General features: G+C 48.6%; 1 protein-coding gene across 2 annotated transcripts in view; it reads right to left on the bottom strand.

Moving 5' to 3' along the window:
• Positions 1 to 18,276, bottom strand: part of RGS6 (regulator of G protein signaling 6) — a 573,006-nt gene that overhangs the window by 16,570 nt on the left and 538,160 nt on the right. Inside the window, exons 16-17 of one of the 2 annotated variants that reach the window (XM_081289462.1) lie at positions 9,778 to 9,867; positions 5,925 to 5,978 (exon numbers count right to left, since the gene is read on the bottom strand). In XM_081289462.1, the coding sequence (XP_081145588.1) occupies positions 5,925 to 5,978; positions 9,778 to 9,867 (144 nt within the window). The remainder of the gene's footprint in view (positions 1 to 5,924; positions 5,979 to 9,777; positions 9,868 to 18,276) is intronic. The other variant, XM_081289463.1, reaches the window with a different exon arrangement.

The raw sequence follows: 18,276 nt of genomic DNA, 5'->3' as shown, positions 1-18,276 counted from the left end.
AGCTGGCCTAGGGTTCTCTGGGGAAGCGGCAAGGTTGGTAGCAGGTAAGCAGCGCAACACCGAGGCTCCCAAAGCTCTCATTTCATTCCTTCCCTTCCTCCTAGGACCCCCAGGCCCCACGATGTGTGGGGTGATTCCGCAGAAGCCACCTTGGGGCCTGCCCCTCGGCCCAGCTGACAAAAATTCCCCTTCTGCCACACAGCACTGGGCATCCAGACCAGGGGGGGGGGGGGCAGAACTGGCAATTGATAGGGCAGTGTCACATGTCCTGTTCTTTGTGTCCCTCCCTGTCCTCTGGCTATTTTCACCTGCCAGGTGGGTCCTGTCCTGGAGGGTAGGTAGCCTGTGGCACCCGGTTCTCCTGCCGGGTGCTTGTCTAGGTCTGTAAATAGAACCAGTTCTCTTCTCTCCAGGCTCAAAGCCTGGCAGACATTTCCGAATCAGGTAGCTAATTGGGCAGGAAGGCAGCTTCTCTCCATTTCTTAAGGGATGATTCATTCAACTCAGAAATCCCAAGGCAGAGAGAAGCACAGACCTGCAGCTCACCCCAGGAAGAAGGGACTATAGAATTTATCTAATCCATATCATTATACAGAGAAAAAAAAGCACGTTTCAGAGAGGGCTAGTCATCTGCCTGAGGCTACCCAGTTAGCCAGCAGACACGCTGCCTGGGGGCTGCTTCCTGAATTTCACCACGGAGGTCCACCTCCATCTCTAGCCAGGACTAGGGCTTCATTGCAGCTGGGAGAGGTTGGCATTAATATCTCAGATCCCAAAGGGGTTATTTGGCATCAAAATCAACCCTGTGTAAAAATTTTCAGCCATTTTTCCCTTGCTGCTGAAAAAGATTTTTTTTCAACTGAGGTCAAAGCCTCCGGGGGGCTCCACTGCATCTAGGTATTTGAAAACATTCTGCCAGGGCTTTCTGGCCTGTTCCCCATGACATCCTAAGGAGGAGGGGAAAACAACCCCTGGGGAAGGAGCCACAGCTGGGTTCATGGCCCTGTTGCCTGCCCCCTCCCTCCCCTGCCAGGCACCCCAGACTTCTGCTTCTGGTCAACACCCAGCCTGGAGCTGGAAGTCTCTTCCTGCAGAGCTGCCTGGGGTGGTAGGTGAGCTCTTGACCCTGGGCTCTCAGTACCTGTCCCTTGGCTTTAGGCTGGGGGGGAGGGGAGAGAGGGGGGAGAAGCAGCTGGCGCTCAGAGCTTCCTGTTCCCATCTGATTTTCCTGCCGCTCCCTTGGCAGGCAGGACAGAGATGCCACTGGTCACGTGCTGAGGCTGCCTTAGCTTCTGGCCCTGGCTGCTGCACTTCCAAGGAGCATCTTGGCAAAGATGAACCTCCATGTTCTGCCAGGAGGTGGACAAACACCTGGTTCTCATCCATTCTCTTCTCCACGGCCCACAGTATGTGCTCAGGCACCAGCAATTCTGTTTTCCACCTTTGCATCCCTGGGCTAGAGCTGATGCCTCTCAACAGGGCAGCTGGGGATCCAAGTGAGCAGAGGTGCCCAGGGAGGCCGATGCAGCCATCACTCAGGTTGCCATTTCTTAACTGCCATCTCACTCTGGCTTCTTCCATGGGATGGTGCCCAAGGGGCAGAGGACTTTATCTAGCTTTTCCTCCCCAGCTGGGAGTCCTCCCCAGCTGGAAGTCCTCCCCAGATGGCATCAGCCATCCAAGAAGGGAATATCACATTGCTGCTACTGTGGCATGGCGAAGGGCCCTTTGCTTCCTCTTGCCCTCCTCCCAAGCATTTCCCCTGGTCCTGTCTCCAGAGTTAGGCCCTGGGGAGGCCCCAGCATATAGCTTGTGGTTGACCCTGTAGACTCTAGAAGCTTTTCACTTCTGGTTTTCCATGTCCCCAATGTCATCTGTCAACCACAAACCAGGAAGACGGCAAAGACTGGCAGGCTGGTTGGTACTGACCGAGCAGCAGGGACTGGGCCTTCATTTGAAAAATACATCCTGTCCAGTCGGTAATCCCTACCGAAGAACCTGAACTCAAGACAAAAGGTGATGTAAAGGCAGCTCACAATGGCTCGCCAGGTATTTACTGCTGGGGTTTTCATATTTCATAGCACTGGAAAAGGAAACTTCCCAGTAAGCAAGGATAAAGGAGAGACAGGGTCTGGTTAATGAAGAGATCCAGCTCAACCTGACTGTAGCCATCTTGGTTGTGACCACCATCTTGCATGCCTGGTAAACTCTAACACACATTCTAATCCCTACAGGATAAACAAAGTTGTTAAGATAGTCAGCCAAGCATTTTGTGCTGGCCAGTGATGTTTGGACTGTTTCTTAACTGATATTTGACATGTTAATAGTTTTTGAGAAAGCCCAGGTACATTCCAGTGGATCAAAGCCACCATTGTCTAGCTTAGTATATAAACCCTTTTCTCCTGCCCTTGGGTGTGGGATGTGGATCACCCAAGACACTGTCCATAAATACCTAATAAATTGCACTCTGTATGATCCTAGATTTATCCAACTCTTTCTTTGATCTTCTGACACCTTCTGTCTTTGGTGGCCAGTTCTCCTATACTAGGTTTTCCCCAAAGAGGCTCAGTTGGCCTGAGGCTAAGTCTTGGTGCTACCTGGAGCAGTTACTATGTGTTACAGCTCTTTCTGAAATATGACAAGGGCCACCATGTACAGTGGTGTGTGTAATTCCTGTACAAGGACAGCTGAAGGTCAAGTAGGGGCTGAAACCCAGCCTGTGTTTTGCTTGGCCAGCTGGGTACCAATGGGGTTGGAGTCCTGTTTCCTGTTTCAATAAAAGCATACTATGGGCTGGTTGCACTTTGCCATGGACTTTCAGTCATTTGATTCTGAACTTGGGCCTTCACCATCAAAAAAAAAGCAGGGTTTTAAGCAGGCTCTATGGTTCTAGTCTGCCAAATGATGCAAATTTTGGCACAGGGTTCTCAGACATTTTCTTGGCATTTTCAAGTCCTGGATGACTTAGAATGAAATTTCTATGGGAAAGAGACACTCCCATAGCACTGTCTCTACTGGGGAGGGCCAGACCCCTTCTGCATCCAAAGTAGCATAGCCCTCAAAGTTTCAATGAAACACTCAGACTACTTCTTAGGATCTCATATAACAGGGACACATCCACAGATGAACCCTCCATGTCATGGTACACTTTGAGACTTGGAAAGGACAATTTGTTCTTTCAGTTTTTCTCTTTTACCAAGAAAAGAAGGGGTATTGGCGTGTTCGGGGGTGGGGGGGTCAGAGATCCAGATTCAGTCTTGACTGACTAACTGAGCTGTCTAACCACCTGGATCAACACCTTCCCCCCCACACCACCATTAATTAGTCCTAAATGAGTCAGTCTCGAGTCCTTGACCTGTGAGCTGCCTAGCTTCACTCTGCCTCTGTCCAATTATTAGCCCTACGATGTAGATGGTCTTCTTAAACATCTTTCCTGGCAACATGGGAATGGCATTAGCTAGCCCTTCATTTAGTTTGACAGCTTGCAGATGAAACATTTGTGCAAATTGTCTTTTAGAGAAATTGAACACATTATATATAGCATATTCAGAGAATGCCTATCAAATTGCAAGGCACCTAGTTGGTTGGTTATATTGGATTAGAACACTGGGACAGTTGAGATCAAATTCTTAGTTTCCAGCCTTGAGTTGTATGAGAGATGACAATGTCCTACAGCCATGGGCCACGTCCCCATACTTAGCTGTGTCTGTGGGGTTGCGGTGTTACCCCAAGAACATGGAAGTCCCTCTCTACCACTAGAATCCCAAAATATGAATACACCACTCATTATGGTCTCCTGTTCATAAAAGACAATCAGGGAATTAAGGACTATATTTTTAGAAGTTTGGGCCTTTTATCACATAAATGCCCTGAATCTCAGGAGCTTAGGGTATTTTTCTTCTCCAGCCCACCCTGACAACTTCTGTGCTTCTCAGACTCTTGGAGGGTGGCTGGTGCTTTCTCATTCTGCTTTGTTAACAGACCTTGGAGAACCACCGAGCCAACACTACTTCTGGGCTGAAGGAACATCAATAAACGCTCCTCATAGGACTTCACGGAGGCCATTCTTGCCTTTTCTGATACCCACTTCTCAGGAAAAGTAGCCTAAAGATGTTTGTGCACCTCGTCCAAGTACCAGGACTCCTCTCTTGACCTCAGCCCACACAGTCAACCTGAAGAGCATGGCTTTCCTGTCCAGAAACGTTCTGCTTTTCCTCTTCACAATGTACCTGAGAGTCCATGGTGCCCACAGTACATGCTCAGCTTGTCAACCACATCCCTGAGCATGCTCCAGACACTGCAGCCAGGCTTCAAAAGAGACACACAGGTACCCACTACTTTCTATCAAGCCATTGTGGGGCAGAGAAGTCCCATCGACCTTGCCTTGACGGCTGTTGCACCTTCTTGGTGTGGGAGGCCTCATGGCCTTGGAAAACCATCCATGAGGACAGATAAGGGACCAGCAGACCTTGCATTCTGCATTATCTGATTTCTCATGAGGAAAGACCACAGAGAGGAAAAGACCAAAGAAGAGAAGGGACGAGCACCCATATTTTAATTACCATCTACCGGAATTATTGTGCGTCTATATCTAGTGAATTCAAAATAAGGTTTAAATGCAGTTCAAAGGCATACAGCTATGACAGGCAAATGACTAGGTTGCTTTCGACCTGGGATTCTTAGAATCTAAGTTAAAAGGACGAAATAAGGATACTAATCATATACAATAGTCATGTTTTACAAGGACTTTCCTCTTAGAGGTGGGGAAACAAGACAAATTAGCTTCAGTGGGTTTGCACTCTTTGGGAAGGGAAATGTGGCTGGTCCCATGTGCAGAATCCCTGCTCCCTGACTGCCATCTTGTTTTTTTTTTTTTTTTTTTCTAGTTTGATGTTAATGGTACAGTCTGGGTACCATGAACTCAGTGGCTTGTTTTTGATGAGTCAGCAAATGAGCAGGATTGAGTACTTCCTGTTCACCAAGTCCTGTGCTCAAATCTTGCCCAACATGGAAAGGGGAGATGGGTCTGCACTGTTCAACAGACCATGGTATAGAATCCCCACCATACAACGCAGCAAGACCCCTCATCGACTCTTCTCATCTGTTACCATGGGTTCTCTGCTGGGGAGCTGTGTGGATCTCTACCTAAGCTAGATATGCATAAGGGAAGGCCACTTTTTTACAGGGCAGTGAACCACTAGCCTGTTTTTACTTACTGTCAGAATCAGGGCCTGGGGAGCTTCACAGGGCCTTTTCCTGGAAAACTACCAGGGATAATGCAGGGACTTGGCTACTGCCCTCCTCTCCTAGTCACGCTATGCAAATGAGGTTGACAGGGGGCTGCAAGGGATACCAGAACTCATGCAGAGGCCACTAAGACACACACCAGCTAGATCACATTGCCAGAACCCATGCAGCATGGCCACTGTCTGCACACAGCAAAAGCCACCTACACAGCAACATCAGCTTGCAACCCACACCAGCGAGACTGTCAGAGTTCACAGAGGGAAATTTGGATTTTTTTTTTAAATGTGTGATGGTTCTGAGCCAATTTGTTTCACAGAACGTTCAATGGCCTTCTCCCTGGGCTGCTGCAGAAGATGCACAAACCGCGCAGTCCCAAGAGGAGTGGAGCTCTTCCTCCTCAAAGCCCTGAACAGCAGTCACACACCCAGGCTGAGGCTGGGCGGTTGGCTGTGCACCTTCTGCAGAGGGAGCTGCCTGCTCTTTCACAACTCCATCCCTGGAAGAGAAGCTGCAGACACTCGCGAAAGAAAAGGGGTGAGTTGAGGGGAAAGCACTGGAGTCCCTCCCACCCCAAAGACGACGACAACCAAGAAAAGACAAAAAAAAAAAAAAGTTAAAAAAAAAACCCAAAATCAAAACCAGAAGAACGCTGAGGGAAGAAAACCCACTCCACTTACCACACTGCGAGTGAACTTTTCTAGGGAAGTTCTACGACCTTGCTCACTTTCTGGCTTTAGGGGAGGAAAAAAAAAAAGGTAGGGAGAAAATACAGAAAAAAACAAACAAAAAAAGTCTTCAGCTTTACACGTGGTTTCCAAACAGCAGCAGCCACAGCTAAAGAACAAAAACCAAAGCCAAATGGGGCGAAAAACGGGAAAAGAGAAGCAGCCAAAGCTGTTGGCAGAGTCGATGGGAGAGACAGGAAAGAAGCCTAGGAGCAACCATGCTGCCTCCTTGCAGCAGTGGGGAGAGGGGAGTTTGCTTCCCCAGGGGACTGGAATCCTGCTGTGGGGCTGGGGCCAGGATCCCAGGGACCTGGAGCCCTGGCTTTGCACAGAGCGGCAGTTGCTCCTCTTGAGCCTCTTGCTCACTGCTTCCCCTGGCCACTCCCATGCGCAGGAGCCTTAGGTGCTTGTGGCCAGGAGGCTGGGGCTCCAAGTGGTGACACAGAGCAGACTAGCTCCGAGGGCTGGGGAGGTGTGTGTGTGTGTGGGGGGGGGGTGCTGAGGGCAGGTCAAGAAGCAGGTGAAATCATCAACTCGTCTGTGAGTCTGGGTCAGGATCATTCTCTCTCTTGTGATTTTTCTGATCAAAGGAAAGTTGGCTAACTTCAGTGACATCCTAATGACCCTCCTGCTCATCCTTAGAACAGCAGGGTCTGTTCATGTCCTTAGCATTTTCAAAGGGCCTGGGACCTCAGAAGACAATACCATAAGGAGTGTACTGGACAGAAAATGCTCCCTGTGTACCCAGGCAGGCGATGCTTTCCAGGTACACTCTCCAAGTGCTACTGGAGGCAGGGACCTCCCTGGGGAACTCTTAGCTCAGGTTCCCAGGAAGGGGCAAGAGAAGCCAGAGCCTGTGAACATTCTCCCGAGCCTCGCTGCTCTCTACTACAGGAGGAGAGGTGTGGGGTGTGCCTGGCTCTCTCCCCAGATTTCCTACCTGGGAAGAGTAAAATTCCACCCCAAATACCTGCTGGTTTATGCTAGAGCCCGGTTCCAGGGTCCTGAGCCCAAGGCTGGGAAATGCAGACCGTACAGTACACACTCTTCAATGGACACGCACCTACACCCTGAAACCGGGGAGCTGAGGAAGAAGGCAGGTGCCTGTGGGTGTGCAGGATGTACTGAAAGCAGATCGTGGGGGTGCGGGCCAAGGCAGCCACCTGTCAGGGTGGATAATGTCGGAGGGTTTCCTTGGCAGCCGTGCCCTGCCTGCTCAGCCAGTGGCCGGAAGACAGATATGAGGTTGCAGAAAGAAAGGAAAAAAAGAAAGAAAGAAAACCCCACAAGTGACATGCCATCAGAGTTAGGCTGGGCTTTCTTCTCCTATGAGGAACTGAAGGACCCATACCTGGCTCTGGGAACCATACCAGGACTCGACTCTGGGGATGGCAAAGCTCAGCTTTGCCACCAAGGGTAGCCCAGGTGACACACATTGAGCTCAAGTCAGCTGATCTGTATTATGTACCTATCGTTCTATGCCCTGGCCGCCGAGATGTTACAGAGGGCAGCTGATGGCCTGACTTCCTTGGTTCCTCTGCCTTGAACAAATACCCCTGAGCTACCCTGGAACCCCATCATCATGGGTACTTGATTGTCCTGGAGTAGCCCTCCAAATCCCGTTCATCTGCCCCTACCCCCACCCCTTAAGAACCTGGTTCTTCAGAGTAACTCCCCTTTTAAATTTTTTTTTCTTTTCAGATATCAGAAAAGAGGAAGAACTAGGGAAGAAGGATCAAGAGGCGGTGCCTCCAGACTCCAACAGGGTTACCCTCAGCAGAAACAGGAGGCCAATTTGTACCCTGTCTTGGCTGAAGGTGGTGACTGTCACATACCTAGTATGACCTGAAGGTTAGTATCACACCGTGAGCCCACATTTGAAACCAGAAGGTCCTCTAGGCCTACTTGAAGGTGCCGAGTTACAAATCAGATCCATGTCTGGAGGCTCCCAGGAAGAAAGGGAAGGAAAGGTAGGTTTTGTCACTGTTTCAGGAAACTCCTCCTCAATGTTTGGAAGGGCATTGGCATCTGTAAGGGCTTTCTGCCCTAAGAATATCCCTTAATTCAAGGGCTGGGAGGGCAATAGTGATGAACTTCTAGTGTCCCATTTCTTGGGAAGGCTGTTGTCTCTTCCCTACTGCTGGTGACTTCCTCGGAGATTTCCTCGGGTAGGGAGGATCTGCAAACTCAGGCAGGTGGCTCACTTCCTGTTTTAGGCACATTCTCCCTTTGTGATTGCACCTGCAGGGAGATGGGACTGCCTCTGACTTCTCGCCTAGATGTACAGACAGACCCCACGGGTCAAACTGCTAGAGAGTTTTAGAATGTCCCCAAATTGTGGTCCGTTTAGGTGACTTGGGCCTCAACAAATAAGAAAAACTTACTTTGACCTTCTCCCAGGAGATTTGGACTTGAAATACCAAAAGTCTCCATAACCGTTCTCTTTCAGTTCTTAAACAAATGGTCACGTGTGTGGCGTCAGCCCCCTCCAGCAGAGCCCCTTCACTGACATCCTTCAGCAAGGGAGGAAGCAAAAGGCCAGGTTTTGCATTTAGTGACATGGTGGCGGGGGAGTGGGAGCTAGTCGAGCTGGGTTTCTGACATTCTGGACATTCTGGAAGTCCTGTTCTCTTTCTCAGGCTATCAGGGCTCTTCGGAGAATTACGGAGGGTCAGGAGAGCTGGATATAAATGCTCCCCTAGACTCTGGAGTTATGTGGTACCAACCGGATACACAGAGAGGATCTTGGCACATGAGGTTGATGGAACACAGAGAGGGGGTGTGTGACTGAAGGCAGCCTGACAGAGTCTGTGGATGGACAGCCACACATGTGGGGACTGGGGTTGGGAGGATGGGAGGGGGCAAGACAGAGATGCATGTGCTCCTACGTGACATGGCATGGAAATTTGGGACTTGGTGCGAGTTGAGCCACACTTAACCACACATGGGCCTTAGCTCAGAGCTGGAAAGCCCAGATGGTGGGCAGGCATTCTAGAATCATGAGCCCTGTCTCTTGCCTCCCCTTTCCCAGCCCTGTTCCCCTCCTTGCTCTTCCTTTCCTCTTCCCAGAAACCCAACTGAGTTTATCCCCGCTGTCGTCCTGACCCCCTGCATGCTGAGGGTGCCTGGGTTGGCCCCCAGATCCATGCCTCCAAGGGCCACAGGACGCCATGACGTCACCTAGGTGGAACAGGAGGAAGGGGCTGGGATGCAGTTACTTCTTGGTTGAAAGAACAGGGAGACACTGTGGGGCAGTGTGAGGGCAAAGAAGGGCGTGTAGAGGAGGCACCAATACCCAGGATGATGTCAGATGCCGGGTGGCCTCCCCTAAACTGACCAGGCAGGTTTTCTGCTCATGGTGGGGCTGCCCCAATCCCTGCCTCACACTCACCTCTAGGCCGGTCAGGGAGGGACAGTCTGTGGGGAGGGACTTTGCAGTAAAGGGCTCTCTTTGATGTTGTAAGGGATTTTCTGGGGTCACTGTCACCCAGGCATGCCATGCTGAGCTCCTGTGGCATTGGTATTTGGGCAGACTTCCCTCCTTGTGGGCAAACCATGAAGAGAGAGAGAGAGAGATGATGGGGACAGGGACGGGGGATGCTCCATCCTGGAGCTTGGACAAGGGTTGGGGTGGTGACAATCCTAACTGTTTTCCATTGAAGGGGAGCAGATAGAGAAGAGAAGGAAGGAAAGAAAAAAATAAATAAAAACCCAAGGGATGATATTCTCATTTCACACCAGCAGCAAGCAGCAGGCAAGAGTCGATAGTGCTCAGGCAGGGCAAGCCTGTCCTTCCCAGAGATACCTTCTTCCTGGCCAGCAGCATGTCCTGGTAAGCATTGGACCGGAGGAAGCGGGCATAACTGTCACTTTTCATCAGCTTGTAGATATGCTCCTGGGGGAGGAGGGAGGCAGGGAGACACAAGAAAGAACTGTCAATCAACACTAAAGCAAATTATGACCCAACTGATCACTTGTTTGGGGCAAGAAACCAAGGAACCTAGGTATGTTTGACAAACCTAAGGAAACTTTGTAACATTTCCTCCCTTTCTACACACCTATTTAAAAGCACCCAAAATAAATAAATGTAAGTAACAAATAAACACGTGAGTTATATTTTTCTCTTAGAGCAAGAGATCCTTAAGGATCATGTCCCAAAGGATTTGTAATGGAGTCTGGGTGTCATGTTGTGGTGTGTGATGATTAAAACCACAGGCACAGCAAGAAGAGGAAATAAACTATAGATACACCCAACAGACTTGAAAGAACTGCAAAAGGAGTTATGATGAGTGAAAAAGCCCATCCCCAGGTTATAGACTATATGACCCCAAATAGAATTTGTCTTAAAATGACAAATTATAGAAATCGAGACTAGACTAATGGTTGTAAGAGGGGAAGGGAAGAAAGAGTGGTCATATAAGGCGACAGGAGGGATCTTTGTTGTTGATGGGTGGATCTCACATCTTATACATGGGATAATGATGTGCAGAATTAAATATACACATGGATCTATAAGTACAAGTAAAACTGGGGAATCTAAATAATGTCAGAGAATTGCGGCCAGGTCAATGTCATGGCTATGCAAGAAGTCATCGTGGGGGAACTGGAGAAATGGTACATCTCTACATTGTTTCTCACAAGTGCATGTGTGTCTCTAAATAAAAATAAATAAAATAAATAAAAATAGATAAATAAAAATGTGTGTCTCTACATTAAAAGTTTAATTAAAATAAATGCCTCCCCCAGGCAATGATGCAATTGGGTAAGTTTGTACATATTATGGCCACTCTCTTGCCCTGGAAGGGAGCTCTTGGCAACCAGAACTTGGGTCATGTGGGCTCATATTCCAGGCCTGAGGGTGGTATCCAGGAGGAGCAGGTGGGGCGGTATGGTACTTCTCCTGGGCTCCTAGAGACATCTACATTCTGGCCTTGGCAGTAAATTTGACCTGTCCTCCAACTAAATCCTATAGGTGCCTGGTTCTTGCTGGCAGATTTAGCCTCATAAAGGACAGGAAAATCCTGGCCCTTGAAAATAAAGAACTTGTTGGTAGGAAAAAAAGTATTATTTATCCATTGAAGAGGAATTTAGTTCAGCTGCACAGGAAAACTGGATTGTCCCACGAGAGGACCTGTTAGGAGGAAGGGTGGGCCTTCTCTAGGGAGGGTGCGATTGTTAGCAGTTGGCCTAGTAGAAGAAACATCTCTCCCAGGGTGCTCGCTGTTCAGCCTATGAAGTTGGGCAAAGGCCCCGTTGCTCAGGAGGAATGCAGAACTGGTGAGTGAGGAGTGAGTGCCCATCTGAGAGGCAGGACTGGTGACTAGGGACCTCTTCCTTGGCTCTTCTTCCCAGAGGAGGGTATAGAAGGAAAAGGCTAAGACCTTCCACCAGTGTCCTCAAAGGTTTGGCTGGAGGAAGCTGGAGCCATGGTCAAGGTCTCTCTTCCCCGCTCAAAAGAAAGTGAAAGGATATTAGCCAAGATATGGAGTGGACTTGGGCTAATCTATCAGGGGCTGAGTGGAGAAAGGAACTGTGGCATCTGTACAGATGTGTATTTATATTCTGTTATAAACATTTAACAGAATACTACTATTCAGTCTTAAAAGAGAAGGAAATCTTGTCATGCACCATAACATGAATGAACTAGAGCGCAATACATTAGTGAAGGAAGCCAGGCACAGGAAGACAAATATGGCAAGAGCGCACTTATCTGTGAATCCAAAGTAATCAAAGTCACAAAGCAGAGAGTAGGATGGTGGTGGCCAAGGCTGATGGGGGTCATGAGGATTGGGGGAAATTTGGTCAAAGGATACAGCATTTCTGCTTGACAGGAGGAATAGATTCAAGGCATCTACTGCACATCACGATAACTATAGTTCTTAACAACATACCATATATTGATTTTTAGGCATTCTTAGCAAAAAAAAAAAAAGCATTTGAGGCAAGACATATATTAAATAGCTTGATCTACCTGTACACACATGTGTGTACACACATGCCCTGTCCACACCATAGATATATTGTATTTTTTTTTCTACTTAAAAATTAAACTCAAAGTAAAAGCAGAAAGCAAGCAATGTCTTGGTCCCATGAGGGGCCCTAGGCACCCCATATTTAATTGTATCCCAAAGAGTCCCATCTGGGACCAGCTTCATTGTTCTGAAGATGCTCTCATATTTTCAAAAGCAGGGTGGTGACCCCACCCATGAGAACAGACTCACTACAAGGAATCAAGTGGAATTACACACTGGCTTGGTTCGGAGACCACTTCGATGGTCCTGAGAAGTTCTGCTTTGGTAAGTGTGAACATACTGCAAGGTACGTTTTTCTGAAACAATTCATACAACAATCCAGTCTCTTCTAGTGTAAGTTCCTTGAGGGTGGGGACAGTATGTTTTTATCTCTCATAGGGGTGTCGTGTCCAGCATAGTTTCAAACATTCATTGAATTTACATGGAGCTATGCTTTGGATGTAGTTTGGCTGTGTTTCCCCATCATCCCCGGCGTGGTATGTTCAGAGGAGGTGAAACCTTTAAAAGGTGAGTCCTAGTGGGAGATAGTTAGATCCTTGGGGGAAGACGGAATCACCCTCAGAAAGGATTAATACAGTTCTTGCAGGATGCCAGTTAATAATTCCCATGAGAGAGCATTGTTATAAAAAGAACCAGCCTGGCCCCTCATCTCTCTTGCTGCCTGTCTCATAATGGGATCTCTCCCTCTCCATACATACTACCACCCTGATGCCATCTACCACATGCAGCTGGGGACCCCTCACTTGAGGCACAAGAGACAGAGCTCTTGATCTTGGACTCTAACCTCCCAAACTATGAACGAGATAAATCTTTTTTATCAAGCACCCAGCCTCCGTTATTTTGTTGTGGTCACAGAAAAGGCAGGAATATACATTTCTTGGTTCACTGAAATGCTGATTGTGCTTGCTGTGGCTTATGATTGGGTCACATTCCTGCTCTCTGTATGGAAGGAGATGCAGGCTGTACTCTGCTCGAAGGAGCATGAGCATCTTGGCTCCCCCCGTCCCTGACAGGCTCAAAGTCCTGACTGAGTGGTGTCATTGGTCTTTGCTTTCATTTGTTGTTCTTTTAAATTGTTCTAACTTTTAAATCTTAGGTGCAAATGTTAACCCAGAGTTAAAATGACTCATTGTCTCCTTCTTGTGTCAGGCTTTGCTTCTGTCTGGCTGACAGAGCCAGGTGGCTCCTGAGTCATCTGGAAAGGCCTGTCCTAACATTTGGACCCTCTCCAAACTCCTCTTCAGAACAATGGATGCTTGCTCCTCGTTCTGTCCTTTCAGAGGGATCTCAATCCCCAATACGTCTCATAATACCCCTCTGACTCCCCAAGGGGAGTAAGGAAACCTCTCCTAGCCTGACCCTTCTTGCCTTGGAAACATATTTCTCTCCTGATACAGCCAATTCCTATAGCCTCACTGTGGGCAGGAAGAGTCAGGTCCCCTAAAAGAAAGACCTTGTTCATTGAAATAGAGCAGGATAAAGCAAATGCCTGAACATTTAAACACAGCAACGTTCAGCAAATATTTAGTGAGCATCTACTAGGTGCCAGGCACTGAGATTACAGTCTGAACAAGACAAACAGGACTGTTGTCACATCGCCACATTCTACAGGCCAAGCAGACTTGGCACAGTGGTGCACACAGCCAATTGGACCTAATGGCTGCAAAGAAGATCAAGTACAGGTGCAGGAATGGATGTAACTAGGGACCGTCAACATTGTCAGAGGCAGGGAATGGCGGTGGACTAACCAGAAAACTCCTTTTCCAGGTAGGAAGATGTGAGCACAGCAGAGCAATATGTCTCCCAATTCTCTGGGAACTGGGAGAGAAAGGTCTGGTGGTGCAGCTTTACAGTTTGAGCAATCAGAGCAGGAAGGATAACATAAGGACATAAGGAGGGAAGAGCCGTGGGAAGTGGGGTCCCCACTCCAGGGTGGGTTGGTGGGGTCCAAGGAGCAGTTTGAGTACCACTGTCACCTTCTCTATGTCATATGGCTGACTCCGAAGCCAGCTACCAAGGCAAGGATGGTGTGTGGAGAAAGCAGGAAGTAAGAGCCCCATCTTTTGGAGGGTGGGTACCATGAGTTGGTCTCATCCCACCAACCCCATTGCCAGCCCCTCAAAACCATGAGTCCCCCTTCACCCTCAAAGGAACAAAACCAAAGCAATAAGAGCAGATCCGAGCGAGGCTCAGGTCTGACAGAAGCAGAACCCGAGAAGCTCAGCAGATCTCCCATGCCCCCTGCAGGGCCTGGGACTCCAGCCTCCCTTTCCCACAGCCTAGGGATTCCTGACTCTCCTCTGTCCAGCCCCTCCTCCCCCAAGCAAAGAATCGCAGCCTTTGATGTCCCCAGTTATGGACCTGTGTTCCTTCCTCCTCGCCAGCTTTGTCTAGGAAACACAAAGACAGTAAACAAGGGGGTGGGTGAGCAGAGAGCTGAGATTTTTCTGGGAATGAGAATTAAGATCAGACTCAGGGTCTTTGGCCATTTCCCAAATGCAATGAGTCGATCACTGCCAGGGACAGCAAGTGTACAAAGCTCTTGGCAGTGACCTCTACTGATTTATGAGGGGTTCTGGTTTGTTTCCCTGTTCTGCAGACAACCAGTCTTAAGGGAAATGTATACCCAGAATCTGCAAAAGGGCTCGAGAGGCACTGGCAAGACCAGCCACACCCCTGCTGCAGGCAATGCCTAAGGGGCTAGAGAAAAAGAAGTTTTCTCTTTTCTTCTGTTTTTTCTTGTCTTCTTTTGCCTTCCTCTTCCCTTCCTTCTTTCCTTTCCCCACATCTTTCTCTATCTGCCCCTACTTTGAGATGATCCAGTTTGACTATAAATAAGCAAAGGTACCAGAGGTCACACCTGCTTCTGGACCGGTGGACAGACTGCCCCTCTAGGGAAGGGAGTGTGGTTCTCCATATGTTGAGACACCAGTGCTGTAAGGCTCTAATTCACACCAAATGCCGTAGCCACACTTCTTAGTGGTGGGAGGGAATCACACCCCTGTACCGGGTGACAGTCGCAGTTCAGGGATGCCACCCTGATGAGACACACCACCTCCATTTTCCCTTTTTGGGCTGAGCTGCTCCGATAATGGGGTGTTCTGTTGCCTGCGATGCTACAGCAGAGGGAAAAGCCAGTGGGATCCGTAGGGCCTGGGGTACACGTGGGAGCTGGCGTGAGCGAGGGGTACACGCTGTCTCGACACCGCACCTGCTACCAATCAATATTTTGCTGGGAGAGTCCTCATTTGGAAATCTCCTTTCTTTTTAGACAAAACACAGCGACTCTCACAAGAAGTGGGGAAGGTAACCGGACAAATGCACAGGGCCCCGGGGCCCCAAGCACATGGGTGCAGCTGAGCCTGTGAAAGGACCCTTAGGTCCTCCACTTTGCAGGTTCCTAGAACAGCCAAGATCTTCTTCCTCGGCTTTAGAACACGAGCCCCCCTCCCCGCACCCCCAGCAGGGAACCACTCAGCCAGAGCAGCGCATGGCAGCTGAGAGCCCTTCTTGTGATTTTCAAGTGCCCTATTTTTCTTTTTGCAGGTGCCTGTGTCTCATGGTTGCCGTCCACCCCTAAGCCTCCCAGAATAGCATCCAGATTGGGGGCCATCGGGTGCCTCATAGTCTGTGGAAAGGGAGCGAGGGACAGATGTGATGTGCTGTGCTATGCTGAGTGGGGTGACAGGGAAGGACCCGGGCTGGAAGTCAAAGGCTTGGATTCTGGTCCCCACTTGGCCCTTTCTGGCTCTGTCAATTGTGCCTCAAGTGCAGAAATGTAAGTGGAAGCATTACGAAAACCACGATGGCTGCCAGGCCATAATAATCACCTCGTGCATGGCTGTCCTTGTGAGAGATAGCACGTGGCTGGTCAGAGGGGTGGAAGATGGCAGAGAAAGGGAGAAAGGGCAAGCAAAGAGATGCAGGGAGCAGAGCCACACGACTTTAGCTGTCGGTGCCACTCACCCTGATGCAGGGCACAGGGTCAACAGCCCCCTTGTGCAGGAGGATGCTGAGATGACATGCTCATGGCAAGTACAGAGCAGCCTTTGAACCCAGAGCTCAGATTCATCCCACTCTGGTGTGCTGCTGTTCCTTGTCCTTGACTTGGCTTCCAAAAGGAGTCAGTGTCTCCTGGCTGGGACAAACTAAGCCCTTTAGGTGTGGCTGTGGGATGTGAGGTCTAACTCTGAGTCACCCTAGTGGTAGCTGCAGCTGCTGCTCCCAAACAGCATTTAGGAACCATTCACGACCACCACTGTTATGGAGAAGACGGCAGGGGCGTCCAGCTCGCTCTGGTTTCTCGCCTCACAGCGGGCCACTCACCACTTGCCCTCCACATCCGAAGGAAGCTGTGAACAGCCTTTGGAAACCAGGTGCCAACCTGGCAAAACATGGAGGACCCGTGGCCCTGAGGGAGTCCCGGGGAGCAAGCCTGTGTCCTTGTCTTCAACCAGAGGTCGTTGGACCTTAGGCAGCTTTAGCTGAAGTCAGGGAAAATTAAATTCTGTTTCAACCTGGATCCGGTAGGACAGAGGACTGTGCGGTGGGAAGAACTTGAAATGGGTCATAAATCAATACCTGCTTGATCAATGTAGACGAGGAAACAGAAAAGACACCACAGCAACACGGGCATCTGCATAAGGTTGTTGTTCCTCATGGATGTAGCTTTGGATGACCATTTTAGGATTGTGTGGATCTTAAACGAAAAGAGCCTATTTGGATTTCCTTGGTCTCCTAAGCAGGACGTGGGGGTCCCTTTTCATTCAAGATCAAGAGACACTGTAAGAATAAAAGATATTTTACCTTTACCCTGTAAAACATCCATGTAGACACACTCAATTTAACTGGCCAAAGGGCAGACTGTATTTTCAGGTTGTTCAATCCCTGCGCTCAGATAAGACTAAGTTAGAAGACAGCTTCGCGCAGTGCCTCTTACCTACCCAAATACCATGGGCTTTAACTTAGAAATTTGTTTTCTTTTTCCTTTTCAAGATCATGGGATCTGGTGCAAGAAATCTTTGCTAGAAAGTATCAAGAAAGACCTTTTGGAATTAAATTCTCTGATTGCCCCTCTCTAGGAACTACTACTTGCAGAAGCAGATCACAAACAACTGATTTGTTCTCTTCAAAAACGCATCGCTCCTGCGGCTGTTCATCTCCCTAAAATAAAACCACCCACAGAATCAAATGAGTAACTTCTGCGGCAAGCGGGGCTGTGCGTTCTTTACTGAAGGATGTCTGCATGGGAGTCTACCAGGAAATGCCCTCCGAGAGAGGATTAATACCAGGAAACTTGGTGCAGTCTTGTGATGCTTGCGTACAATGCTACCACCTTCTCCACCGGAGCCAAGATGAATCATCTGCCTGGCTGGGAAGACTTCTACTTCTGAGCCATCCAGGGCAAACATCAAATCCCCTGGGCTTTGGCTTTCAAACAAAGCAAATGTTAGAAATCTTTCATTCCTTAATCAAGCTGCTTTTAAACATCTAAGTTAGGTAATAATAGAAACTTGGCCAGAGGCTTCTTGGTGGATGTAGATGGGATGGTGTCTTTCTCAGCTCTTTTATCACCTAGATCTCATCCTGGCCTTGGGGTGGCCATTTGATCATTCCATGAATTGATGCTGACTACGTAGAATTCTGGAAACTTTGATTGATGGATGATTGAGAGAAGAGACCAACCTAGGCATCTGTGTATTTCCAGAGCCTAGAACATCTGGCACTTAGCAGGTATTCCTGTTATTGCCCAACTGGCATATTTAGAAATTCAATTTAACTAGCATTTATTGTTCACCTACTATACGAACACCTCAGGAATCTTCAAAGTTTAAAGCTAAGGGACAAATTGCTCCTTCTCCCACCCCTCTAATTTTAAATGATAGGCATATCTAAGAGTGTTATAATCCTAGATTGATAAGAAATTGTTTTAAAGAGCCTCAACCTGAAACAGAGCATTGCCTTAGGGTTACAGGGACTTACAAAGGGTAAACAAGAACATATTTTTGCTTCTATCAAATGACTTTCAAATCTTGAGGTCTTGAAGGCCCAGATACTCCAAGTAGAGAGCAGGTTAGGAAAGGAGCCAAGCTTGGACAACCAGCAAAACTAGGTGGGAACCTACAGGGACCCAAGCCAAGGGCTAGAGTTGGTCTTCCCCATTCAGTGGTCAATTCATTTGATGGACAGGTGTCTAATACAATCTAATTTATCGATCCAGTTTGTTTTATTTGTAAAGAATGATGTGCTCTTAGACAAGTTCTGTCCAATGG

This window comes from Spermophilus citellus (genome assembly GCF_964194105.1).
Source record: "Spermophilus citellus genome assembly, chromosome: 4".
Taxonomy (NCBI): Eukaryota; Metazoa; Chordata; class Mammalia; order Rodentia; family Sciuridae; genus Spermophilus; species Spermophilus citellus.
The sequence above is the reverse complement of the archived record's forward strand: the minus strand, read 5'-3'. Positions and strand labels throughout refer to the sequence as shown.